The sequence below is a fragment of the Loxodonta africana genome, chromosome 7, assembly GCF_030014295.1.
Source record: "Loxodonta africana isolate mLoxAfr1 chromosome 7, mLoxAfr1.hap2, whole genome shotgun sequence".
Lineage (NCBI taxonomy): Eukaryota > Metazoa > Chordata > Mammalia > Proboscidea > Elephantidae > Loxodonta > Loxodonta africana.
The window spans coordinates 80,819,898-80,844,760 of NC_087348.1; the positions used below are offsets into that span (position 1 = coordinate 80,819,898).

Here is a 24,863-nt window from a genome sequence, read left to right on the forward strand (position 1 = left end):
ATAGCCAAGAAATTCCACTATATAATTTTCTTCCAGTGTTCCCAATAAGGAGCCCTGTTGGCATAGTGGTTAAGAGCTTGGCTGCAAACCAAAAGGCTGGCAGTTTGAATCTGCTAGCCACTCCTTGGAAACCCTATAGGGCCTTTCTACTCTGTCCTATAGGGTCGTTATGAGTCAGAATCGACTGGATGGCAACAGGTTTGGTTTTGCTTCCTCCTAAGGACCTGGAACCATTTATCAGGTGAATGAATGTGCATTGGGGAAAAGAAAATAAGCAGGATATGGGGGATTTCTGGATATTGGCTCTTCCTGGAGATCTGATATACCATTGCCATCTAATGTTAGATAATCCAAAATAACCTGTAGAAAAATTGTTATAATCTATAAGTAAATTTATCAGATTTGATGAATATAAGATCACAGATAAAAGTGGATTGTTTTTATACCAGTATTATTTAGTTTTTCTCCAAAAAAAAGTATTTTTCAATACCCATTTTGCATATGACTCTGTGCTGAGCTTTGAAAAAGGTAGAAGATAGGTCTGTGTTCCAAAAGGATCTAATTCTGAAATTCCAAAATGGTTTCAGGCCCACATCTTCTCTGTTGTACCTATAAAATATTACGTCCTTAGAAATTCTAGACTAGAATGTGGGACTAGACTATGTCATTCCTAGGTAGGAATCCTAGACTATGATGTTTTAGCTCCTAAGGCAATTCCCAATGGCTCAGCCAACGATCTTAGGGCACAGATATATCTGATTCCCCACTCTCTCTCTCTTTTCCGTATTATAAAAAAATAACACTTGGGAAATATTTCTCCTTTGAGACTAGAGTAGATGAGACAGTAACGACTAAGCTTTCCCGACTCCACTTCAGAATATATATTCATTCACACACAAACATCACAGGCACACACTCATAGTGGAAATGTCCCCCATTCCACCTTCCCCCCGTGGTCTCAATACAGGTCTTGAATCCCTGCTTCAGGACCAAGAGCATTCCATAGGTGTGAATATGACTTACCTCATGAATACGGCTTTACAGTTTCTGAAGGAACTCCAGGAGCTTTCAGGGTGAGCACATTTCTAAATTGGGCTGCATTCTTAATATAAAGGGATGAGTGCAGATGTTAATAGCTGAGGGGGTGGTGGAGAATGAATATGAGAGTTGTCAGATAGAGTTATTCTGTAAACTTTGGAAAAGGTGCAATGACAGTACTATATGGCTGCTTTAAATGCTGGTTTCTTTGACCCATTTTCAATTTGGATAAAACATTCTTGTTTCAACGCCGGCAGTACAAACTTGTGGGCATGTTCTTATGAGAGGTAATCAGTTCCACTGACTGTGAAAGCTAAAAACAGGATTTTAGAGAAAAAGGAATTTCTCCTGTGGTGGGAAACAAGATCAGAGTGATGACTGCTTTTTCCATAATTTCTCTATTACTTGTCTACTATTCCTGCTGTTACCTGCATTTTGCATTATAGTTATGATACTTGAGTTACTTGTCAATTCGTATGACCCTGAAGCTCATCTACTCGGTTCACGCCCTTAAAATAAATAAATACACGAAGAATTAAAATTTTTTTAAAGACGCATGTGAAGAAAGAAGAACCAACTCCACCCCACCTTTAATTTCCAACAGAGACACTTCTGAAACAATAGGCAGCCCACCTCCCATGTGCCCAGAAAGCACTATGAAATTTGATGTTTTGTATTTAAAGAGCCTATTTATCTTCCCTCCAATAGCCCCCTCCCTAGGGCTGCACTCCTTGTCATTCTCCTTGAACATGTTTTCCTAAAGCAGCACATGCCAGCACAACACAGGCTGCTCTTCAGACTTCTGCATCATAGGTGCTTCCATCCTTCGGTCACCACTTTGTCCTCAGCTCCTCTTTTTTCCTCACAACATATCATCACACCAAGTCTTCTTTGCCTCACTGCTTGTGTTTGTCCTTCTTTGTTTTCGCAGACCCTCTTTTGCTGTGGACTGAAAAAATATATATTGAGCATTTCTTTCTTTGCTAGAATAAATTATCTTTGCATATTATGTAGCCTGAGAATATTCGACTGAGAAATATTCGACTCTATGGCTCTTTAGATTTTTGATATGAGTAAAAAATACAGACCATGTTCTAAATAGAATTTCAATCGATTTACTTTGAAATGATAAATATTATTCTTATTGGATTACATATATGTCTCTAACTTCAGAAAAACATTAGCATCTCATGATTTATTGCATTTCCAGTGATTCTTCACAATCTATTTACTGTAATACTGATTTAAAAATCAAAGGGACTAATGGATAACCTTTCTTTTTTTTATGTGTTTTAAATTTGTTTTATTTATCTTTTGTTGTTGAGAATATATACATAGGAAAACATACAAATTCAACAGTTTCTACATGTAGAATTCAGTGACATTAATTACATTCTTCTAGCTGTGCAGTCATTCTCACCTTCCTTTTTTGTGTTGTTTCTCCTCCATTAACCTAAATTCACTGTTCCTGAAGGTTCCTGTCTAATCTTTTGAGTTGCTTTTCTGAGTTCTATCCAATACAGACAGTTCTTAAAAGTGCGTAATGCTCAACTGTTATTTACCAGTTAAGCTAAACTATTCTTTGGCTTTTATTCTTTAATAAAGTGCTTGTTGTTGTTGTGGTTAGGTCCTGTTCGGTGGATTCTGACTCCTAGTGACCCCATTCAACAGAGCAGAACTGCCCCACAGGGTTCCCTAGGCTGCAATCCCCGTTGCGCCACCAGGGCTCCTTAAAAAGTATTTACCTAATTAATAATAATAATAGTAATAACCAACTTCCTGCGAGTCACACCTGTCTCCAGTGCTGAAGTTCAGGCTATGGTGCAAGAATGCCAATAGACGGCCTTTTGACAATACTGGGAAGGTGATTATTTTTTCACATTTAGGATAATTCTATGATTCTGCTTAAAGAAAGGTATTGGCACAAAGGAACTAATTCCTAATTTTCTGGATGCCAGAAGGTAGACATTTGGGCTAAAATGTCATAGTCAGCCTGTCTACGACGTAAGACTGATTAAATGTGAAAGGCATACAATGAAGAATGTTAACATTTCAGAATAAAATAGACATCTCTATGGTGGTGAGCACCCAGAAGACAGTAAATATTTAATCAATCCTTGGTCATCCAGTTGTTCAGGTGGTGGCCAACTTCAGCCTGGGGAATGAACTACATTGTAAGAAAAGGCCCTATCCAGGCACATCAGCTGGACTCAAGTTAATTCATCTTGTGAAAATCTAATGCCAAAGACATGGACCCAAACATAGTATATGCCACGTATTCAACATAGGAGAGCATGTATGGTTATTGATCTATAAGAAAGTTAAGTTAGGTATCATGGGGAAAATTTTGCTTGTCAGTTACTCTGATCTATTTTATTTTATTTTCTGCTTACAGATGCAATTCTGTAACTTTTGTACTATGAACTTCCAACAGTTGTTATGTCATTTCTAAATGATACCAGCCTAATCCCAGCTTCGTTCATCCTTAATGGCATCCCTGGGCTGGAAGAAGTGCATTTGTGGATCTCCTTCCCCCTGTGTACCATGTACAGCATTGCCATTACAGGGAACTTTGGCCTTATGTACCTCATCTACTCTGAAGAGGACTTACACAGACCTATGTACATCTTCCTAGCCCTTCTGTCCTTCACAGATGTGCTCATGTGCACCAGCACACTTCCCAACACCCTCTGCATATTGTGGTTCAACCTCAAGGAGATTGATTTTAATGCCTGCCTGTCCCAGATGTTCTTCGTCCACACGTTCACTGGGATGGAGTCTGGGGTGCTCATGCTCATGGCCCTGGACCGCTTTGTGGCCATCTGCTACCCCCTGCACTATGCCACTATTCTCACTAATTCAGTCATTGCCAAGGCCGGGCTCATCACTTTTCTTAGAGGTGTAATGCTTGTTATCCCTTTCACTTTCCTCACTAAGCGCCTACCATACTGCGGAGGCAATGTCATACCCCACACCTACTGTGACCACATGTCTGTGGCGAAGATATCCTGTGGTAATGTCAAGGTCAATGCTGTCTATGGTCTGATGGTTGCCCTTCTGATTGGGGGTTTTGATATCTTGTGCATCACTATTTCCTACACCATGATTCTTCGAGCAGTGGTGAGTCTGTCATCAGCAGATGCTCGACAGAAGGCCTTTAGCACCTGCACTGCCCACATTTGTGCCATCGGCATCACCTATGTTCCAGCCTTCTTCACCTTCTTTACACACCGTTTTGGGGGGCATACCATTCCACCCCACATACACATTATCATGGCTAATCTCTATCTGCTCATGCCTCCCACAATGAACCCTATTGTGTACGGAGTGAAAACCAAGCAGATACGTGAATGTGTCATTAGGTTCCTGTTTAAGGGAAAGGACATTTCTTCTCATAACATTTAGAGAACCTTCTGTGAAGTTGGAGATTTCTTAGCCAGGTTGAGATCACCAAGTCAATAAGGAACCAAGCAAAGGAAACGAGATACTTAGTCACTCAAAATATTTTCACATGACTCAGATAATTCAACTTCTTTTAAAAGGGTATCACCATGGTCATGTAGGCAAAGATCCACTCTTCTGAAACCCCATGTTCTCCAAAGTCTCTTTATTTGTAGGGAACTTCAAAGTTCATTGCATTTAATTATCGAGGACAGAGAACTCTACCTTGAATGACAACCTGTATGAGTTTGCAGCCCAATGGCTGGATCACTAGGACTGGAGCTGAACCTTTTTTTTTTTTTTAATTTCCTAGCAAAATTAACCCATTTTCATCAATGTCTGTGCTAATATATTTCAGCAATCTCCTGCCAAAACCATTTTGAGTTCATTCTTATTTCTGAAGTTCTGATCTGCTTTCTCTAACAGTCTCTCCAGCTATGTACCCAGTAGCAAATCATACATATGTTCACCAAAAAGTCTTGTAAAAGATGTTAATAGCAGAATATTCGGAATACCCAGAACATAAAATTAACTGAAATGTTCAACAGCAGCAAAGTGTATAAAATAATTGTGGTATAATCAAATATAATATCGAGCCAAATATGTATACTATATGATTCCATCTGTATAAAGTTCAAAATCAGGCAAAAGTAACATAGAGTGTTAAAAATTAGAATAATGTTTACCTTTCAGAATGAGAGAATAGGTAGTGATTGGACAGAATATGAGGTATGCCTTTGCGGGCCTGCCAATGCTTTAGTCCTTCACCTGTATGGCAGTTCAGGGTGTGTCCAGTTGGTGATATTTAGTCAAGCTGTAGTTGTATGATGGGCTCACTTTTCTGCATGCATTCTGTACTCCAATAAAATACTTCTTTGAAAGAATATGTCTGGAGCACATACTAGGACCTCTCTAAATTGTGAAACATGATTCTGCCCTGCCTCCTGTACTGCCTGTCTCTGGTTTACAAAATATGTGTATTTTAGTTTCCGTGAGAGGTAAACAATTTAGTGCAAATAATATGTGAATATTTGTAAATATTTATGATAATACAATTGTATATATATAAAAAAAGTCTCCATCTTTAAAATGTTTCTATCTAGTTCCTTTTGAGAGACAGACTCTTAAAATATTGGCTGCGTGTGTGTGTGTGTGTGTGTGTGTATGTGTGCATTGATGCTGTTCTTCTGGTGACTACTCCTTTTACTTCAAGCTGTGTTTGAACTTCAGTTAGTTTACCTACCTCTCTGTTTTAGACCAGAGGGATTTAACTTAATTATATTATCTGTCAATTACTTATGCCTACAAAATATTATATAAAGTTTCCTTTACCTAAAACTTCCAACCTCAGTATTAGTCAGCTATGCCTTTGATTTTTGGTTGTTAAGATTACACCCAAGAACAAAGTTTAATTACAGGATATCAAATGTATTAGGATTACCCTAAAATGAGAGACGTACTGAACAAAGTGAATAGTTTACTCAGACAATTATAAAATAATATTTTCTAGAACTAAATTCAAATTTTTTAATTGAAGTAGCCCCCAAAATACCCAGAAAAATTATTTACAAAAGACTCAAACCTGGACCCATCCCTGCGAAATTGATATAGGTGGAGGTTCAAGTATGAAAAAAAAGCAAAGCACGTTTAAGCATATGAAAAAAGATATCTACCAGCATCTGCTAAGTATTAATGCTGGAATACAAAGGAGCAGTGTTTTTTACTTACAATAATAAACATCATTAGACCAAAATTCTGCACCCAACTTAATAATCAATCAACTATGAAAGCAGTGAAAATATTCAGATTTGAAAAAAATTGACTTGGATAGCTACTTTTCTTAGTAAGTTATGCGAGGATGCACTCAGGAGAAATTAGAGAATGAAGCAAAGTAGACGGAAATATGGGATTCAAGAGTTAGTGGCATCAGTCTAGAAAAGGAAAGAAAGAATGCCCACAGCTCTGAAGACACTGCAAGAGTACAATAAGCCTGATCAGAGAAGGCTAAGAACAGGAAAAAAGAGAAGCACCACCTGTCAGTTTGTCATACTGTGGTGGTTTGCACCTTGCTCGGGACCCTGGTGGCACAGTGGTTAAGGCCTCAGCTGCTAACCAAAAAGATCTGCAGTTTGAATCCATTGGCTATTCCTTGGAAACCCTGAAGGCCAGTTCTATATTGTCCCATAGGGTCGCTATAAGTCGGAATCTACTCAATGGCGAGTTTTTTATAATGCTGAAAACTATGCGACTAGTATTTCAAATACCAGCAGGGTCACCCATGGTGGACAGGATTTAGTGGAATTTCGAGATTAAGACAGGCTGGGAAGAAAAGCCTAGTGATCTCCTTCCAACAATTAGCCAATGAAAAAGTATATGTATCACAATAGAATATTGCCCAATGTAGTGCTGGAAGACCAGCCCCCTGGATCAAAGGGAACTCAAAATACACTGTGGTCAAAACAATGAACTCAAGGATACCAACGATTGTGAGCATTGTGCAGTACCAGGTAAGAATTTGTTCTGTTGTAAATGTCACCATGAACTGGAGCCAACTCAATGGCAACTAACAATTATAATTTGGTAAAAACAATTTTTAGGAAATTTTAAAATAACATGAAAGCAATGCACGAAAAATACTCCCAGAGGTAGAGGAGACCAGTTACGCTTAGGAAGCCTCACAGAAGGAGGTGAAATATACAATTGCCCTTGTTTAAGTGCATGGAGTAGAAAGTTTTGGTGTAAAATTCCTGGAGGAAAATTTTGCAATAGAAATCCTTTAAAATGAGTTAATTTTTGTTGCAACATTTCCCTATGGAATTATGAATATGTTTCTATTTATTATAATATTATTGTTAAATAACATGTTGAAAATGAACTCAATGTCCTAAATTAGAGGACTAAATGTTTAAAGGAGAGTTTATAGCCATCAGTTGACTATTACGCTAACTTTGGAATTCATATTGAGGAATTCATGCTGAGGAAGAGTTACTGTTGAAATATTCATGACGTATTTTTAGTGGAAGCAGTTATGAAATAGTCTGTAAATTATGATCCTGTTTTTTTTTTTTTAATTGTTACAGCAAAGGTAACAAAATCCTAATAGCAGGTATTTCTGAGTGTAAAGTAGTACATGTTATTTTAATCAATGACCATTTACTATTTCAGAAGGTCAGAATAATAAACAACTAAAAACTTCTTTTTTAAAAATCCTACACATCTATGTATCTTTGCTTTATTTTTAATTGCATAAGGACAAATTTCCAATTTCTGCTCCAAATGACCGTCTGGCATGGGAGTTCCTTTCTGGATTGCCATCTTTTGGAGCCCAACTATTGTAGATGAATCTCCCCCCACCCCAAAATCTATGAAACTTGGCATCCTGCATTCTCTTAGGGCTGTGTGTTCTCTGGGGGCGCCTAAGCTCTGTTCACACTGACAGAACTCAGGACTCCTGAGGATTTCAGAGGTCATGCCTATTTCCTGTGGGAAGACAGCTGGGCTAAACACTTCTGATCCAAGGTCTATAAGGTGAAGTCAGGGTGCACCTGGCATAGCATGAATTCTGGGCCCTTGCTCTGGCATGACCACTCTTCACGTTCTTTCTTCTCTGGAGCTCCATTGTGGGTAAGGAACATTTTCTACCTTCCTGACATTTATTGCATGACAAAGTCTAGAATTGTCCCAAAACCCAAAACCAAACCTATTTCTGTCAAGTCATTTCTGACTCATAGCAACCCTATAGGACTGAGAAGAACTGCCCCATAGGGTTTCCAAGGAGCAGCTGGTAGATATGAACTGCTGACATTTTGATTAGCAGCAATAGCTTGCCATAGCTTTTAATCACTGCACCACCAGTGGTCCTAGAATTGTCCCAGTCTGTCTGTATTATCACAGAGATTAGAAGGCTGTACAGAGGATTTTGCATTTCATGTCTCACTAGTCTCTGTGTGTGAACAATTAAGAAAATCATGATCACTTCACATGAAAAGCAAAGATAGGACTGGCAACAGATGTGTGTTCTTGTGTGGGCAAGGGGCAAGTCAGATGCACACAAAATTTCCTTCAGAGTATACAGAACTCTTCGTGTTTATTCATTGTTTTTCAAACACAGGATGCAATGCCAGAGACAGAGAATTAGGTAGCAAAAATTTTGAGCACCCCCAAATCAAGGAAGGGTGAATACATACATTGTCTTCTCTCCAAGTCACTAGCCCACCCTTCCCCACATCTTTTTACTTCTTCAATTAGGTCACACAACTTTCAGTCAGCTGATCCAACTCCAACTTACCGAATGAGCTGTTTTGTTTCTTTTGTTTTTTATTCAGGTACTTCCCTCATTCTTGGAGTGAAACAGGAGAAAGATTTTTTGAACCATACACTAAAACAGTTCACAAGTCAGTAAAGAGACATGATAAACACCCAAATAGTTCTGGCCCAGGCCACCAAGTTATAATCATCATGAAAGAAGGAGAAAGAATGAGGGAAACATAGACAAGAAAGATGACTTTCAAATAGAGAGACAGGCAAGTGTTTCACCAGTGTTTTGTGTAAAGATCACAAATATTGTGTACCTTCAGACAAACCATTGAACGTACTGAGTCTCAGATAAATGGTTATGAATTGGTAGACTCATTTTAAGAACATGAGTGAGTTCATAAACTAAATAGTAACTGGTAAGTACAGACACTCAGATGGTACTACTGGTGGCTTTCCCCTAGGCATGTGGGTAAATGTATGAATTTGTATGCAGGTTGATTATTTATGTTTCAGGTAAATCTAAAAGTACTAGAGTGGAGGCACAAGAAGGCTTCTGCTAAGTGCCAAAAGTGCATTTCCTGGAAAATGCAGATGCTTAATGGGATTTTGTTTAACTTAATGTAGAGTCCATACACTTAAGACATTACTCAGGCTCCGTGATTGCACTTCATGTTATTAAAGGTCTGGATACAATATTTCTGAAAAAAGATGAAGATGAAGCAGTAGCAGGGAATCTAGAACCCTCTTTCCCGTATTCGGCTCTTTCCTGACATTCCTCTCTAGGGAATTCAGGAAGATTATTCAGATAGGTGGTAGGATTTTATTTTGTGGTCCAGTTCCTGACTTTTTCCAAAAAAAGAAAAAAAAAAATGCTCATCTAGGCCATCACTAGAGAAGCATAATATGGAAATGAAAGAAGTTAAAAAGCAAGACTCCTAGGCTTTCTTAGCTCTTAAGCAGTGCCTGATTCATCCTGATTTTCTTGAAGACTGAGATTAAGTGATAATCCAAAAGGACCTCTTTTCTGTTTTCAACAGCCAAAGGCAAGCATGGGTGCGGCACACCCTTTGTGTCAAATGGATGCCTAGTGTGGGATGAGGAAACAGCAAAAGAAGAGGCAGAGATAGTATCAAACTCTATCCCTTCATTCAGGTCCTGGGGGGTTAGACACCTGGAACCTACTGTCATTGAGGAGGGAAGGGAAATTGTGTTTGATATGTACTGGGATGATGCATCATGTCTAGATGTGGTATGCTGTTTTCTAGTTACAGAATGTTGTTTGTCTATTTTATTGAAAAAGTCTTGATGTAAGACTAAGGAAAGACCTTCAGTCAGAAGGGATTTCTTTCTCTGTGGTTTTGTTGTAACTTTACATTCATCATTCTTCCTAGACTTTGTCTCTTTTGTACTTCCCCAGAACCACAGGCAAAAAAGGGGCAGGGGCTCAGGGTAAGTGTAAATGGCACTTGTAAGCAAATCTTTAATCCTTTGGAAGAGAAAGTATGAATCATCTAACACTATTCCCTTGTTCTTTTCCTATAATGCTGCTCAGGGGAGAAACTGTAAGCAGCAGGAGCCATAGAAGTCCCAAGTTAGAAACATGAAGCCCCTAATTCCTCCACAGAAATCAACCAACCAAACATAAAAGCAAATAAAGTACAAATGATTGATCCACTGCTTGATAGTTCAAAATTTCTCCATTAATTGCCTTTATGAAGGACTTGGTTTAGGGTAACAGATGAGGAAATCTAGGAAAACCTGGATTTGACTCTCAATCACTAATAACTTTGGGAAAGTGAATTAAACATCCTGTACCTGGGTCAGGGAAGCTCACCTTGGACTCTAGTATACAGTTATCCTCATAGGAAGTGACTTTATATCTTAGAGTTTGAGGTGAATAGCAGTTTATCTGGATGTGTATATGGCAGGGAGATTTGCAAATAAGGGAAAGAAATTGAGCAAGATCAACATAGGCGTGAAATAAGGAAAAGTACATATAACATGTAAAGTGTATGTCTATACAATATTTGAATTTGCAAGTAGTCAGCAAGGTTTAAACATGAAATGCTAAGATACAGTGACCACATAATTTATCCCCAAACCAGGACACTTTTGAAAGTTTAAGGAAATGGCAAGAAATAACGTTGGAAAGGAAAGATAAAATCCAAAACCTACTCTATTGTATATCAAGCCAATGAAGTTGAGCCCCACCCTTAAAGTAAAGAGATATTGAATATTATTAAGCAGTAGATTAATAAGTCTTCGTAATTATGTTGTAGGACAAATTAGATCTGAAAAATTCAAGAAGGAAAGAAAAGAAATAGGTGGATGTCATTAGGTGGTCTTTAAAAGAGATACGTGAGTATAGGAAGAAAGGGCTAATATTAGAAATACTCCTGGATTAGAAATACAAGTTCTTATTCCCTGAGGATTTACTACAGATAATAGACATGCTGAGGTGGTCTGGATGAAGTAACAATGAAGAAATTTTGAGCTATAAAGAAATTACTCCCAAGATAAAGTGAAGGAACGTCAGAGAAGATTAAAAAATTTGAATTTGGATAATGTGGTGGGTGATGGCACTATTACCAAAGGACAGAACTTGGAGGTGGAATATATTTTTGGTGGGGAGTAAAGTTGAAATGATGAGTTCAGTTTTAGGCAAGGTAAATTGAAAGTGTCCTTGGAAATTTATGGAAACACTGGTTGGGTAGTGGTTAAGTGCTACGGCTGCTAACCAAGACGTCAGCAGTTCATATCTGCCAGGCGCTCCTTGGAAACTCTATGGGGCAGTTCTACTCTGTCCTGTAAGGTTACTATGAGTCACAATTGACTCGATGGTAGTGGGTTTGGGTTTTTTTGGTGTATGGAAATTTATGGTAGAAATATCCAGCATGCCTTAGAAAGAGGACTCATCAGTTGTGACATAGCTTACTTACAGAATTAGTGACCTGAAAATTATCAGTATGTTTGTTATACTCGAGGTCATGAGAGTAGAAATATTTCCCAGAGAGAGAACAAAGGGAAAGTCCAGAGAATCTGCTTCTCAAGAATTATGTAAAAACAGAAGACAAAGAATGGTAATAGGGAGATTTCTTGTTTACTTCTTGGGGCAATCAAGTAAGCTCTAGCTTCATGGCCATTGTCTTGACTTATCTACATGTGTATCTGCATTTCTAAGGATTAGTATATCCAATATCCTGGAATATTCCAATATCCTGGAATATTGGATATAATAATCCTTAGAAATGCAGATACACGTAGATACGTCGACGGCAGTGGGTTATTCCAGGATACAATCCTAGGAGTGAAATAGACTTCTGATTATGTTTCAGAAATCTTTGAGGTGGATATTGTTAGCCTTGCTTTATAGATGAACAACTGAGGCTTCAACATCAAAGTAAATATCACCAAGTCACACAACTGGTATAGAAGGAGCTGAAATTTAAATGAGATTCTATTTGGCAGAAACACCCATAGTCTCCCATTGCATATTGCTGCAACAACAACAAAAACTAGTGCAATAAACAAATCTCAGAGGATCCTTCACATGCAGTTATAACTTTCTATTACAGAATATGTGCTCTGTCCAGTCAGGACAGACAGTTAAATATACTGCATGCATTTTGCGTCATATATGAATACCATTTCTAGCCTCAAATCTAGTTTTGTGACATTTGACATTTATGCAATCTCTCTGGGTCTCAGTTTCTTCTTCTATTTGATGGCAGAAAACAATAACAACTTTGCAAATGGGCTTTAAAAATTATCCTTTTACTGCAAATCTTTTAAAATATTGAGATACACAATTATTGAATAGTTTATTTTTATATTCATTATTATTTGAATTTTTTGTACTATTATGAACGTAATTTTATTCAAAATTTAAGTTTGGATTCACAAGGAAGCTCTGAATCAAGCTTTCTATGTCTTAATTCCTTCTTCTCAAGGGAGAGGCTTCAGGAAAAATAGAGAGATCTTCTGTGTATTTAGTTATGCTGATTTCTAACAATTCATATGTGGCACCAGAATCTTTTATTCTTAATGGCATTCCTGGTCTGGAAAAAGTACACAAATGGATCTCCCTTCCTCTCTGTGCAATGTATATTATATCCCTTGTGGGTAACCTTGGCCTTGTGTACCTCATACGCTCTGAGGAATCCTTACATCATCCCATGTACTTTTTCCTGGCCATGCTCTCCCTCATTGACTTCTTCACCTGCACCACCACTCTACCCAATGCACTCTGTATCTTCTGGTTCAATCTCAAGGAAATTAACTTCAATGGCTGCTTAGTCCAGATGTTCTTTGTCCATGGGTTCACAGGTGTGGAGTCTGGTGTCCTCATGCTCATGGCTCTGGACCGCTAGGTGGCCATTTGCTACCCACTGCGTTATGCTACTATATTCACTAACCCTGTCATTGCCAAAGCTGGGCTTGCCACCTTCCTAAGGAGTGTGATGTTGATGATTCCTTTCCCATTCTTGGTCAAACGTTTGCCTTTCTGCCAAAGCAATATTATCTCCCATACATATTGTGACCACATGTCTGTGGGAAAGTTATCCTGTGCCATCATCAAGGTCAATGTCATCTATGGTCTGATGGTTGCTCTTTTGATTGGAGTATTTGACATCTGCTGTATCTCTGTGTCTTACACTATGATCCTCCGGGCTGTGGTCAGCCTCTCCTCAGCAGATGCTCGTCAGAAGGCCTTCAGCACCTGCACTGCTCATATATCTGCCATCATTATCACCTATGTTCCAGCATTCTTCACTTTCTTTACTCATCGTTTTGGGGGACACACTGCTCCTCCTTCTCTTCACATCATTGTGGCTAATCTATATTTGCTTCTCCCCCCAACTCTGAACCCTATTGTTTATGGAGTAAAGACAAAACAGATTCGAGACAGTGTCATACATCTCTTCCATGGAAAGAAATGTCCAAGCTGATCCAGGACAACTGAAATTAGATAGAGGAAATACAAGTGAAAAACAGCAAAGAAGAAACTGGTTGCTCACTAATGTTCGGTATCATGTATTTCTCATTATCTAGCCCAGAGTATGTTTTCTGCAAAGATAGTGGAGAAATTTATAACTAATTCTGAGTTTTTACTTAGCTTGGTGCCTTCTGTTATTTTTTATCCATCACTTGTTTTAATCAAGTCTTTGATTTGGGCTAATTACTACTTTCCTCTTACATATCTGTCTAAGATATTTTTCTAGTTATGTCAGAGCATCTGCAAGTTTCTTGTCTTTAGTGGTAATCAGCTAATACAAAATAAATGACATTTTCTTGCCTGGGATGTCCCTAAAGGTAAAATTTTGTTTATAGATTAATTTCAGATTTTCCTTTGTGTATCCAGTGCCACCACATTTTCTAGCACTGACACACAGGGCTCGAATACTCCAGGAATCACAATACAGCTTCTATTTGATATACAGCGTGGGTTTCTCAACTGAATGTTAGCCAGTTGGTGAAATAATTGATTGATTCATTACTTTTTCATTATTTTATTTTTCACAGCAGTGACATATTTCTATCAGCCAAGCTAAAGCTTAAAATAGAACTAATCTCTCCCTATTCCTTGAACCACATTCACTGTATTATCATAACACACATAATTATGTGTTTATTTATTTAGATGTTTGTGTAGTTAATACTAGAACGTGTTGTGTTTGAAAGCACTAGATATATATTTATTCAGGCATAAGGCATGACTAAAAAAAACTAGTATATATTAAGTGGCTAAATGAATGAGTCTGTATTTGTTAGGAACTATGCTCTTGTTATTATTGTTAATTCCCACTGAGTTGGCTCCAAGTCTTGGCAGCCTTATGTATAAAAGAACAAAGTGGTGCCTAGCCCTGTGCTATCTCCATGACCTTTGATATATTTGGGCCCTTTGTTGAGGCTATTGTGTCAGTTCATGTCATTGGGCTATTTCCTTGTTTTCACTGATCCTCTACTTTACCAAACATGATGTCCTTCTCTAGCAATTGGTTTTTCCTGATGACATGTCCAAAAGTAAGTGAGCTCTATGTTTATACCTTCAAGGGAGCTAAAGATAATAAGTTGGAATTCTGTTCATGCCAGTGTGTATTATACCATACCTGCTCCATAGTTTTGTTCAAAATTGTATAAGCCTGAGTTGAAGAGAGGCAGCAGGCTCAGTGAGGTGGTCATAGCAGACAGCCAGGCTAGCTGGGTGCAGAACCTCCTTAGCTTTATGTATATGTATGTAAAAAGGCTGAGCTTGGAGAGAAGACTTATCTACAACTGAACACTTCTTGAGTAGGACTTTGGGATTTAAAACATTGTACATCTGTCAGTCAGGATAATATTAATCTTTACTACACATATTTTGATTGGGTTATCATCTATCTCTTTTACAAAAATAAAATTTAAATATATGTATGTATGTATACCAAAAAAAAAAAAAAACTCAAACCCAGCACCGTTGAGTCGATTCCGACTCATAGCAACACCATACGACAGAGTTGAACTGCCTCATAGAGTTTCCAAGGAGTGCCTGGCAGACTCGAACTGCCGACCCTTTGGTTAGCAGCTATAGCACTTAACCACTACACCACCAGGGTTTCCATATGTATATACATATGTGTGTAAATATATAAATCCATATATTAGAACGTTACTGGGACTCTATGGCCTGTGCATTTATTGACGTAATTAGAAAAACACTTTAATGTAAAAAATTTAAGTAAAATAAGAGAATAAACCAGGAGCTAAGAAAAAGCTTTAGTATAGATTTGGAATAGAAGTTCAACGAAACTAGAGCATGTGAAGCTCTAATAACCAGAAAAACAGTAGATTGTAAAAGCCATGGGAGGTAAGTTATTGAGTCAAGCATCTGCAAAAAAAGAAAAAGCTAATACACTTGCTAGTACTTGACTACAAAATAATCCATTCTCCATACACTAGGGCACAGGGTTATGATAAACCTGAACACTTTTGCCAGTCAGTTGTCCTAGACTTTGATCAATAAATTGAATTGAGGCCTTTAATTTGCCCACAGCACAGTATTCCTCTCTCTGAATTTATATGAGTAATATTTTTCATACGCAAGGCCATAGCACAACGCCCTCCTGTATTTGATCTGATTGAGAAGATTGTTCACCCTTTTCCAGAGGTTATGATGCATGAAGAGATTAGGCCTCTGAGTACTTTTTGTTCTTCCCTTGAATGCTCCTTTTAACTGAATCTTTAATCTTCTAACGGAATCTCTGTCGCTTTCTCTGTCTCATTTTCCTTCTTTTTTCTTTTTAACTTTTTGTATATTATTCTTGCTTTTCTTTCAAATTAGAGGAGCACTAATGCATTATCTCTCTCAGTCTAAATTGTATTTGATTTTTCTCTTTTAATTTAAATTAATCTGTTCTAGAAGGCAGTCATATCATGCCCATTTGGCCAATTATGTATATGTAATTGAAGACAGTTTTAGAATTAATTGAATTACATTCGTTCCATTGTATCTTTTCAAAATTTCGATTGCAATTTGGAATCTTCAAATGAACCATATTGGAGGCTTATATAAAAGCTTGGGTGTTTGAGGCATTGTCTTCTCATTTGTAAGTATGGTGTGCTTCTCCATATATGTGACTTTTTTTCACAGTTCATTATGAAGTCTTTTAGTAGTTTGTATTTAAGTACTCTATTTGTTAAATTTACTTTTGGTTATTTTATGATTTCTGCATATATTACTAATGATACTAATTTCCAAGGTATTTTTTTAAATTTCTTGTCAAAGATAAAAAGGAAAGTGACTCAATTTTCCTTTTTATTTTGCAACCAGCTATCTTATTGACCTCTCATATCAGTTCTAATGATTTGGTTGCTATTATTATCATTTTGTGGTTGTTCAAGTCTCTTGGGTTATGGGGTCAAGCAATAATATTATCCACAAGCAATTTAACTTTTCATTCACTGAATTTGTCATATTGAATAGTCTGAAAATATTAAAAATATTACTGATAATAGCCATCTTTATCTTATTACTAACTTTAAGGAGGATGTGTTTGATACTTGAATGTTGTATAGATAATGGAGAGACCAATGGAGTATCTTAGATGGCCGCTCACAAGCTTTTCAGACCCCAGGCTCTACTCACTAAAGTGGAATGTAGAACATATTCTTTATAAGCTGTGTTATGCCAACTGAGGTAGATGTCCCCTGAGACCATGGTCCCTGCAGTCCCCAACCCAGTAATTTAGTCCCTTAGGGTATTTGGATGTGTCTATGGAGCTTCCATGACCTTGCCTTAGACAAGTTGTGCTGGCTTTACCAGTACAAAATCTGAAGTTTTAACAGAGCCAAGAAGAAAGTATTTTCCTGCTCAGACAAGAATGAATAATCAAGTTAGGCTGCAATCTAAGACGGACCCTTATTCTCCCTTAGTATCTCCTGAATAAATGTGTTGTTGTTGTTAGGTGTCATGGAATCAGCCCTCAAGTCATGGGGAGCCTATGCATAACTGGATCTGACCGTTATGCTCTATAGGATTTTCATCAGCTGATTTTCAAAAGTAGATCACCAGGCCTTTCTTCCTAGTCTGTCTTGGTCTGGGAGCTCTGTGACAACTGTTTAGCATCAGAAGAACACACAAGCCTCCACTGAGGGACGGTGGCTACACACAAGTTGTGTTGCTGAAGAATCAAACCCTGGTCTCCTGCATGGAAGATGAGAATTCTACCACTGAGCCACCAATGCCCTGAATAAAACCACACGTAACTAAATCTGCACCCAACCTTTTTTCCTTCTATTACAGTGAAAAAGTGATTCTTTTTTACTCATTAAGGCTCTCCACTCATACACCGGACTACATCACTCCCACTTTTTGAGAGATCTCACTCTATTCGTTATTCTCTCTACCTATCTTTCAACTTGTTCCTTCTAAATAACATCTAAACATGTTCAATTCTCTACTATTTGAAAAATACTGTCCTAACCTCACAACCAGATTTAATTGCTGCCCTGAGTTACTATAGAAGATCAGCTTGATTTAGTTTTAAATTCATAGGTTTTGGTGTCTGAGGAAAAAAGGAGAGGAAGTCGCTTTGGTAGAGCATGTGACCATTGTTTAAAGAGTGATAACACGAAGAATTCATATGAATTCATTTATTTTCAAAACCGTTTTCAAGGAAATCCTTTTAAAAAATACAGATCAATTCGTTGCACTCTACTCCACCTTAGCCAAAGTCCTCACAATAGCTCTTAAAACTCCTTTGCTTTCGACTCATGGTGACCCTATAGGACAGAGTAGAACTGCCTCATAGGGCTTCCAAGGGGTGGCTGGTAGATTCAAACTGCTGACCTTTTGGTTGGCAGCCAAACCCTTAACCACTATACCACCAGGGCTCCAACAGCTTTCAAGGATCCATAAAATCCTGGTATCTTACTGCTGTCTGACCTCATCTCCTATAATCTTCCCCTTTCTCATACCATGTAGGCATACTGGTTGCTTCTCATTCTATCCAGGCACATTCTGCCCTTAAGATTTTTTTTTTTCCGTTTCCTGGAATACTCATTTGCCAGAGAGCCTAAGGACTTATTCTCTCCTTTCCTTCAGGCTTAGCTCAAATATCACACCTATAAATGGTTTCCTGATACTTGTATTTTAAATTATCATTTACACCTTTACCTCCTTCCCTCCTTTGTCCTTTACCATAGAACTTATTAGCATCTGACATGTACTATATGTTTTTCTCATTTCTTTTGTGTACTTACCTTCCAAAAAGAGCTCATTCAGGTCAAGGATTTTTGCCTGTTTCTCATTTTCTTTTTTATGTGTTTGCTGCTATATATACTAAGCTGAAACAGCCCTTAACATATATATGTATATATATACACACACATATGTAATATATGTTAAATACATGAATAAATGCGTGAACCATTATAAAGTATCACAAAAATCGATTGCAATAGCGTTAATTCTGAGTAGGAAGGAGTAGAACTGCCCCATATGTTTCCAAGGCTGTAACCTTTACAGAAGCTGACTGTCACATCTACGTCCCTCAGAGCGAGCATCTGGTGGGTTCAAACTGTAGATCTTTGAGTTAGCAGCTGAGTTCTTAACCACTGTACCACCAGGGTCCCTTAATTGCTAAACTTATTCTCAGCAAATTAATTATGCTGTTGAGGAAATGGCTAGGACACTTCAAATAGTTGTTTCAGTCTTGGTGGCAGGAAAAAAAAAAGAGAAATAAAGATGTCCAAGTTCTTGACTATCTCAAGCCAGTAATATTCACAGCAACTCCAGTGCAATCAACTTGCCGCCTTCACAGTGGTGTTACCTCTGAAATCTTAAACACTTAATACCGGTTTCTGAACAGAGCGTCTAAGAATGTGTCTGAAACTTAATAGGCATTCAATACATATTTATTGCATGAAAGATTGAATACATTCCTGTGGCTTATTTCTTGCAAGCAATAAACATGTTAAAGTTTCTTTCAGTTTTCCCTTGCTTACATACTCTCTCACATTCCCCCAGAATATTCCCTCAACACATCTGTGCCCATCATTTAAAAACAAACTTTTGCACAAGAAACAATATTTTCTACCTTTCCTTCCCTTGCCCACAATTATTGTTAAGTTCAATGGAATGAGAACTTGCTCTTAGTAATGTTGGCAGTAATACTATAAATCCAGGAGGTACTACTTAGCCTCATTTCATTTATTTACTCTACAGAGTTGGACACTATTGAGCACAGTCTACTTTTTGAAAAGTTATTCTTTTCTTATTTTTTCATATTTCCTACTGGTTTGTTTATCCTCTCTGAGGATAATTCCTTAATTTAATCCATGAGAATTTTCTGTCCTCGTTTCCGTATTTTCTCTCTTTTTTTTTTTATGGAGATAGTAAGCCATGAATTTATCTTTTTCATAGACAGCTTATCAGTTCATGGCATCTACTTTCTCCCTATATTTGGAAATGAGGACAGCATTTGCCTATCCACAGTCCTTTAGCTCTTCACATGTTCTTCAACATTTTTTTTTCAAAATTTCTTTGGAGTAATTCAGTGTCACATCTGCAAAACATTTAAGTAGCTACATTTGATTTCACAGAGGTTATTAAGCCTGTGAGGTCTGTCACCTCAGGGCTTTGTCTAAGGACCTTTCTTCACAATATCCACTTCCAGGTCCAATGACCTTTTTGTTCACACCTACAACGAGCCACTTGTGGGATTTTGTCAGAGGTTGGGATTAACAGAGGAGCCTGAGATGGTGCAGGATCTGGATCAGGGTGTGTAATCTAAAATATGAAAAGGTGGAGGAGGAAAAAGCAAGCAGGAATTCCCCAAGGCTGCACTTCTGAAGTATCAAGTAAATCTTGTGTTTACTCATGTTTGTGTTTGGGGGCAGGGGCATGAACAAAGCTGAGAGATGTACTCACCATCAGTGTCCCTACCTAAAGAACATAGGAAATTCCATAATTCACATAAATATCTGCCTTGATTTGTAAAACAGAGGGTTGGAAAATAGCTAAAAATACAGCTGCGGCAAAACATAATGGAGTAAGTTGGTGCTCAAGACTCCTCTGTGATTTCTTTGAAGGACAAAATTGCCTGTATCTGTGACTCAGATTCCTGGTTTCTCCACCTCGAAAATTCAGGATCCTCTGTGCTTAGGTATTCTAATTCTAGAAGTCTAGAACACTTGCCAGTCATAAGCTCTTGCTGAACCATTTTGATTTTGTTTCAGGGAAAGACATATTCTTTTCTACCTGAACTTCAGGGCCTTACTTTGTTATTTCCCTTCATTTGCAAATTTAGGCACATTTTACCTGTGATATGTACATTTATATGTCCATTACTTTTGTGTACATTTCTTTTTAAAAGGATTTCCTCCTCCCTTTTGGAAAAATGTTATGTTTTATAAGTTTTTATATTTTAAATATAGTTAGTGTTGTCTAGCAAGAAGATAACTGTAGAGGTAATGTTGCAATCCCTGCATTCTCTAATGTAATCATCACAGGCATCTTATAAATTATTCACGTGTTTAAAAGAAACTAAGTATTTTTTGTCAAAGTCAAATAAATCATAAGAGATTTCTGCTTCTAGATACAAGAGAGTAACTGGGACTAAACTTATACTATCAATGTAAACAACTAGAAAATTGGACAGAATATATGAAAGAAATTTATTAAGACGTTGGACAACTTGCAGTGAAGGAATATAATCCCTAAAAGAAAGAAAGGAAAAAAAAAAAATGAAGTGAGATCTCTTATTGCTATGGCTTTCTGCCTTGAAGGGCTTTCTAAGCCACAGTATACGGAAGGGAAGCCCAAACAGAGCATGACATTATCACTGAGTAGAGAAGAGAGACTTGGAATTCAGGAAGACTGAGGAGGCTGGAAGTTTGGGATGAGAATACTGGAGAGGAGAGAGCTATGCAGAGAAAATTCCATAAATCTACATAAGTGAATGTTTAAGTCTGTTGCTGAATACTAACCATAGGTGAAACTCTGTGAGTGAGACTGGATAAAGAACAACTGGAAAGCTGTAGACTAGACAGTTGTCGTAGCAAGTGGCACTGAGCTCTGACTCAGAATTAGGAGACCTTGTTGAAGGTGCAGAGCATTCTCTGCAGACCCCAGCAAGGACACATCCTAGCTGTAGGGCAAAATGAGCCCTCGCATAAGTGCTACTCTAGGCTTTCCCAACGAATAATAAAAACAAACTTCAGAATGATGAAGCTGATCCACAAATAACTCAACTGCTGGCCAGAACACTCTTTAAGGAAAACATTGAGTGCATAAAAATTAGAAGGTCTGGAATACAATACAAATTTTTACTTGATATATTAAGAGGTAAAAAACATAAGCAATGACTTGTTTAAATACCTACCTATAGAATCAGATCCAGAATTATATGATGATGAAATTAGCATATAAGAACTTTAAAACAACTATTATAAGTATAGAACCCTGCTGGCACAGTAGTTAAGAGCTGGCTGTCAACAAATAGGTTTGCAGTTTGAATCCATCAGCCACTCCTTGAATACCCTATGGGCAGTTCCCTTTCCTATAGGGTTGCTTGAGTTGGAATTGACTCGAAGCCAATTTTTTTTTAAATAAATACTCTTAATTATTCAAAGGGAAATATTAATATAATGAGATAAATGATTATTTGAAATGCCAATCTTATCGGATGTGATTAATGGCAGATTAAGCTATCAAAGGTGAAAAAATCAGGGAATTTGAGACAGCAATAGACAGCACAGAAAAAAAAATGATGGGGGAGGAGGGAAGAGGGCAGCCAGTCAGGGACCTATTTTAACAATATGAGGTTTAAACTTCTTCGGTTTGACCTTGATTGTCCACCACATTTCCAGACAGCAATCTGATTTAAATAAAGTGCATGAAAACATCAAATCTATATCCTCTTTGTGTATTATTTCCCTTGTTACTCAGTCCCTCAATTTGCTTTGAGAAAGGACACTATTGCTTAAAATACTGGTTTATGTAACTCACACAAACAAGTATTCTGTCAGCCACAAACTGGCAAACTGGATTATTGCCTGTAAATCCATCACAAAGAAATACCTTGCTTGGTAAATAGCACCAATTCACCTGCGAAGGGGGTCATTTTATAATCCAAAATCTTTTTAGAAAGTTTTGTCATTACTGAATTGAGTTGAATGTGTATGCGTATATATAAAAAGACAAACCAAATTAAAATGGCATATACATACAATTCTTTTTCTTGGAATTGAAAGGCACAACATAAACTGAACATAGGTCATGGTATACTACTATTAAAAAAATTAATACCAGTGAAAAGCTACTCCATTGCTTCATATTATTCTTACTTTTTTTTTTAACTTTAATTCCCTATTCTGAGTCATTTCTTTTTCTTCTAAAAGTATCTATTCTAATTGCTTTCATGCATTGCCTTAAAATGTATTCCTCCTTCAAAATACAAAGTTTTGTATGTATGATTTTTATGGTTTGTTGCCTATGTTTATTCTGATTTTGTTCTTCTTTTAATAATTTTTATTGTGCTTTAAGTGAAAGTTTACAAATCAAGTCAGTCTTTCACACAAAAACCCATATATACCTTGCCACACACTCCCAATTACTCTCCCCCTAAAGAGACAGCCCGCTCTCTCCCTTCGCTCTCTCTTTTCGTGTCCATTTCGCCAGCTTCTAACCCCCTCTACCCTCTCATCTCCCCTCCAGACAGGAGATGCCAACATAGTCTCAAGTGTCCACCTGATCCAAGAAGCTCACTCCTCAACAGCATCCCTCTCCAACCCATTGTCCAGTCCAATCCATGTCTGAAGAGTTGGCATCGGGAATGGTTCCTGTCCTGGGCTAACCGAGGGTCTGGGGGCCATGACCACCAGGGTCCATCTAGTCTCAGTCAGACCCTTAAATCTGGTCTTTTTACAAGAATTTGGGGTCTGCATCCCACTGCTCTCCTGCTCCCTCAGGGGTCCTCTGTTGTGTTCCCTGTCAGGGCAGTCATTGGTTGTAGCTGGGCACCATCTCATTCTTCTGGTGTCAGGATGATGTAGTCGCTGGTTCATGTGGCCCTTTCTGTCTCTTGGGCTTGTAATTGACTGTGTCCTTGGTGTTCATTCTCCTTTGATCCAGGTGGGTTGAGACCAATTGATGCATCCTAGATGGCCAATTGCTCGTGTTTAAGACCCCAGACACCACTCTTCAAAGTGGGATGCAGAATGTTTTCTTAATAGATTTTATTATGCCAATTGACTTAGATGTTCCCTGAAACCATGGTCCCTAGACCCCTGCCCCTGCTACACTGGCCTTCAAAGCATTCAGCTTATTCAGGAAACTTCTTTGCTTTTGGTTTAGACCCATTGTGCTGACCTCTCCTGTACAGTGTGCTGTCTTTCCCTTGGATTTTTTTCTTATTCTTACTCTTCTACCCACGTTGATCTAGACATTATGTTGCATCATGAGTATTTTCAGGATTAAGAAAACAATAATAGCATGCCTCATACTATTAGGATTAGTAAATATTTAGAGAAAAGATGTCTAACTAATGGTAAATTAACTATCATTGATTTTTTTTTTTTTTAAATGGATTCAAAATATTGCCCCTCAGCTATTTTGAGTCAAAACAATGTACTGGGTATCTACCAATTGTGATGTACTCTATATGATAAAATAATAACAAATATCCAATTGTATTTATTGTAGAAATGCTACTGGGAATGCCATAAATTATACCACTAGTATCTTGATTTAAAAAAAAATAATAATAATAACCTGTTGCTGTGGAGTCAATTCCAACTCATTAGGACATTATAAGACAGAGTAACACTGCCCCATAGGGTTTTATAAGGAGCAGCTGGTGGATCCAAACTACTGCCTTTTTGGTTAGCAGCCAAGCTCTTAACAACTGCACCTCCAGGGCACCAATTGGATCTTGATTAAAACCAAAAAAAAAAAAAAAAAGTTAAAAAAAATTGCTGAGAAGACAATTCCCACTCATAGTGACCCTATAACCTGTTAATCAAAACCAAACCCATGGCCTTCGAGTCAATTCAGACTCCGAGCAATACTATAGGACTGAGTAAAGCTGCCTCATAGGGTTTCCAAGGAGAAGCTGACTCCTGGCCTTTTGGTCAGCAGCCGAACCCTTAACAACTGGACCGCCACGGCTCTGGATCTTGATTCGATACCATTTAAAATATACCACTCTGGGGCAGAGCCAAGAAGGTGGAATAGGGACACTTCTGGGGAGCCCTCTTACAATAAAGACCTGACAAAACAAGTGAAACAAGCATATTTATGACAAGCTAGGAGCCCTGAACATCAAAGCAAGCTTAGAAAATGAACTGAGGGATAGGGAGAGGAAGAGATGGTTCAGAAATGGAGAGGAGTTACCAGACCTGAAACATGGGCAGCCGTCAGGCACCATTCCCTGGAGCAGCAGTGGCAGGCTGGTGCTAGTGTTCAGCCACAGTTTCCTTAGGCAGAAGCAGCCAGCCAAACAGCCTACTCATACCTCTGGAACCAGAAGAGAATGGCGCTTTCAGCAAGAATTAAATATTTGTGTATATTTTTTGTGTCCTCTCCCCCAAGCTGGCTTTGTGGCTGATTTCCCTGGGCCTGAGATAGGCCCTATTGAGTGCCTACA

General features: G+C 38.0%; 2 protein-coding genes across 2 annotated transcripts; both read left to right on the top strand.

Moving 5' to 3' along the window:
- Nucleotides 1-3,360: 3,360 nt before the first annotated feature.
- On the top strand, nt 3,361-4,706 carry LOC100663948 (olfactory receptor 52N1-like). Its single transcript, XM_003422899.3, has one exon. It carries the CDS (start codon nt 3,478-3,480, stop codon nt 4,441-4,443), a length of 966 nt encoding a protein of 321 aa, XP_003422947.2. The 5' UTR covers nt 3,361-3,477; the 3' UTR covers nt 4,444-4,706.
- Nucleotides 4,707-12,731: 8,025 nt separating this feature from the next.
- LOC100663667 (olfactory receptor 52N5-like) lies at nt 12,732-13,685 on the top strand. Its single transcript, XM_003422898.3, is given in 1 exon segment — nt 12,732-13,685. A coding segment is annotated over 1 exon segment (954 nt).
- The last annotated feature ends 11,178 nt before the right edge of the window (nt 13,686-24,863 follow it).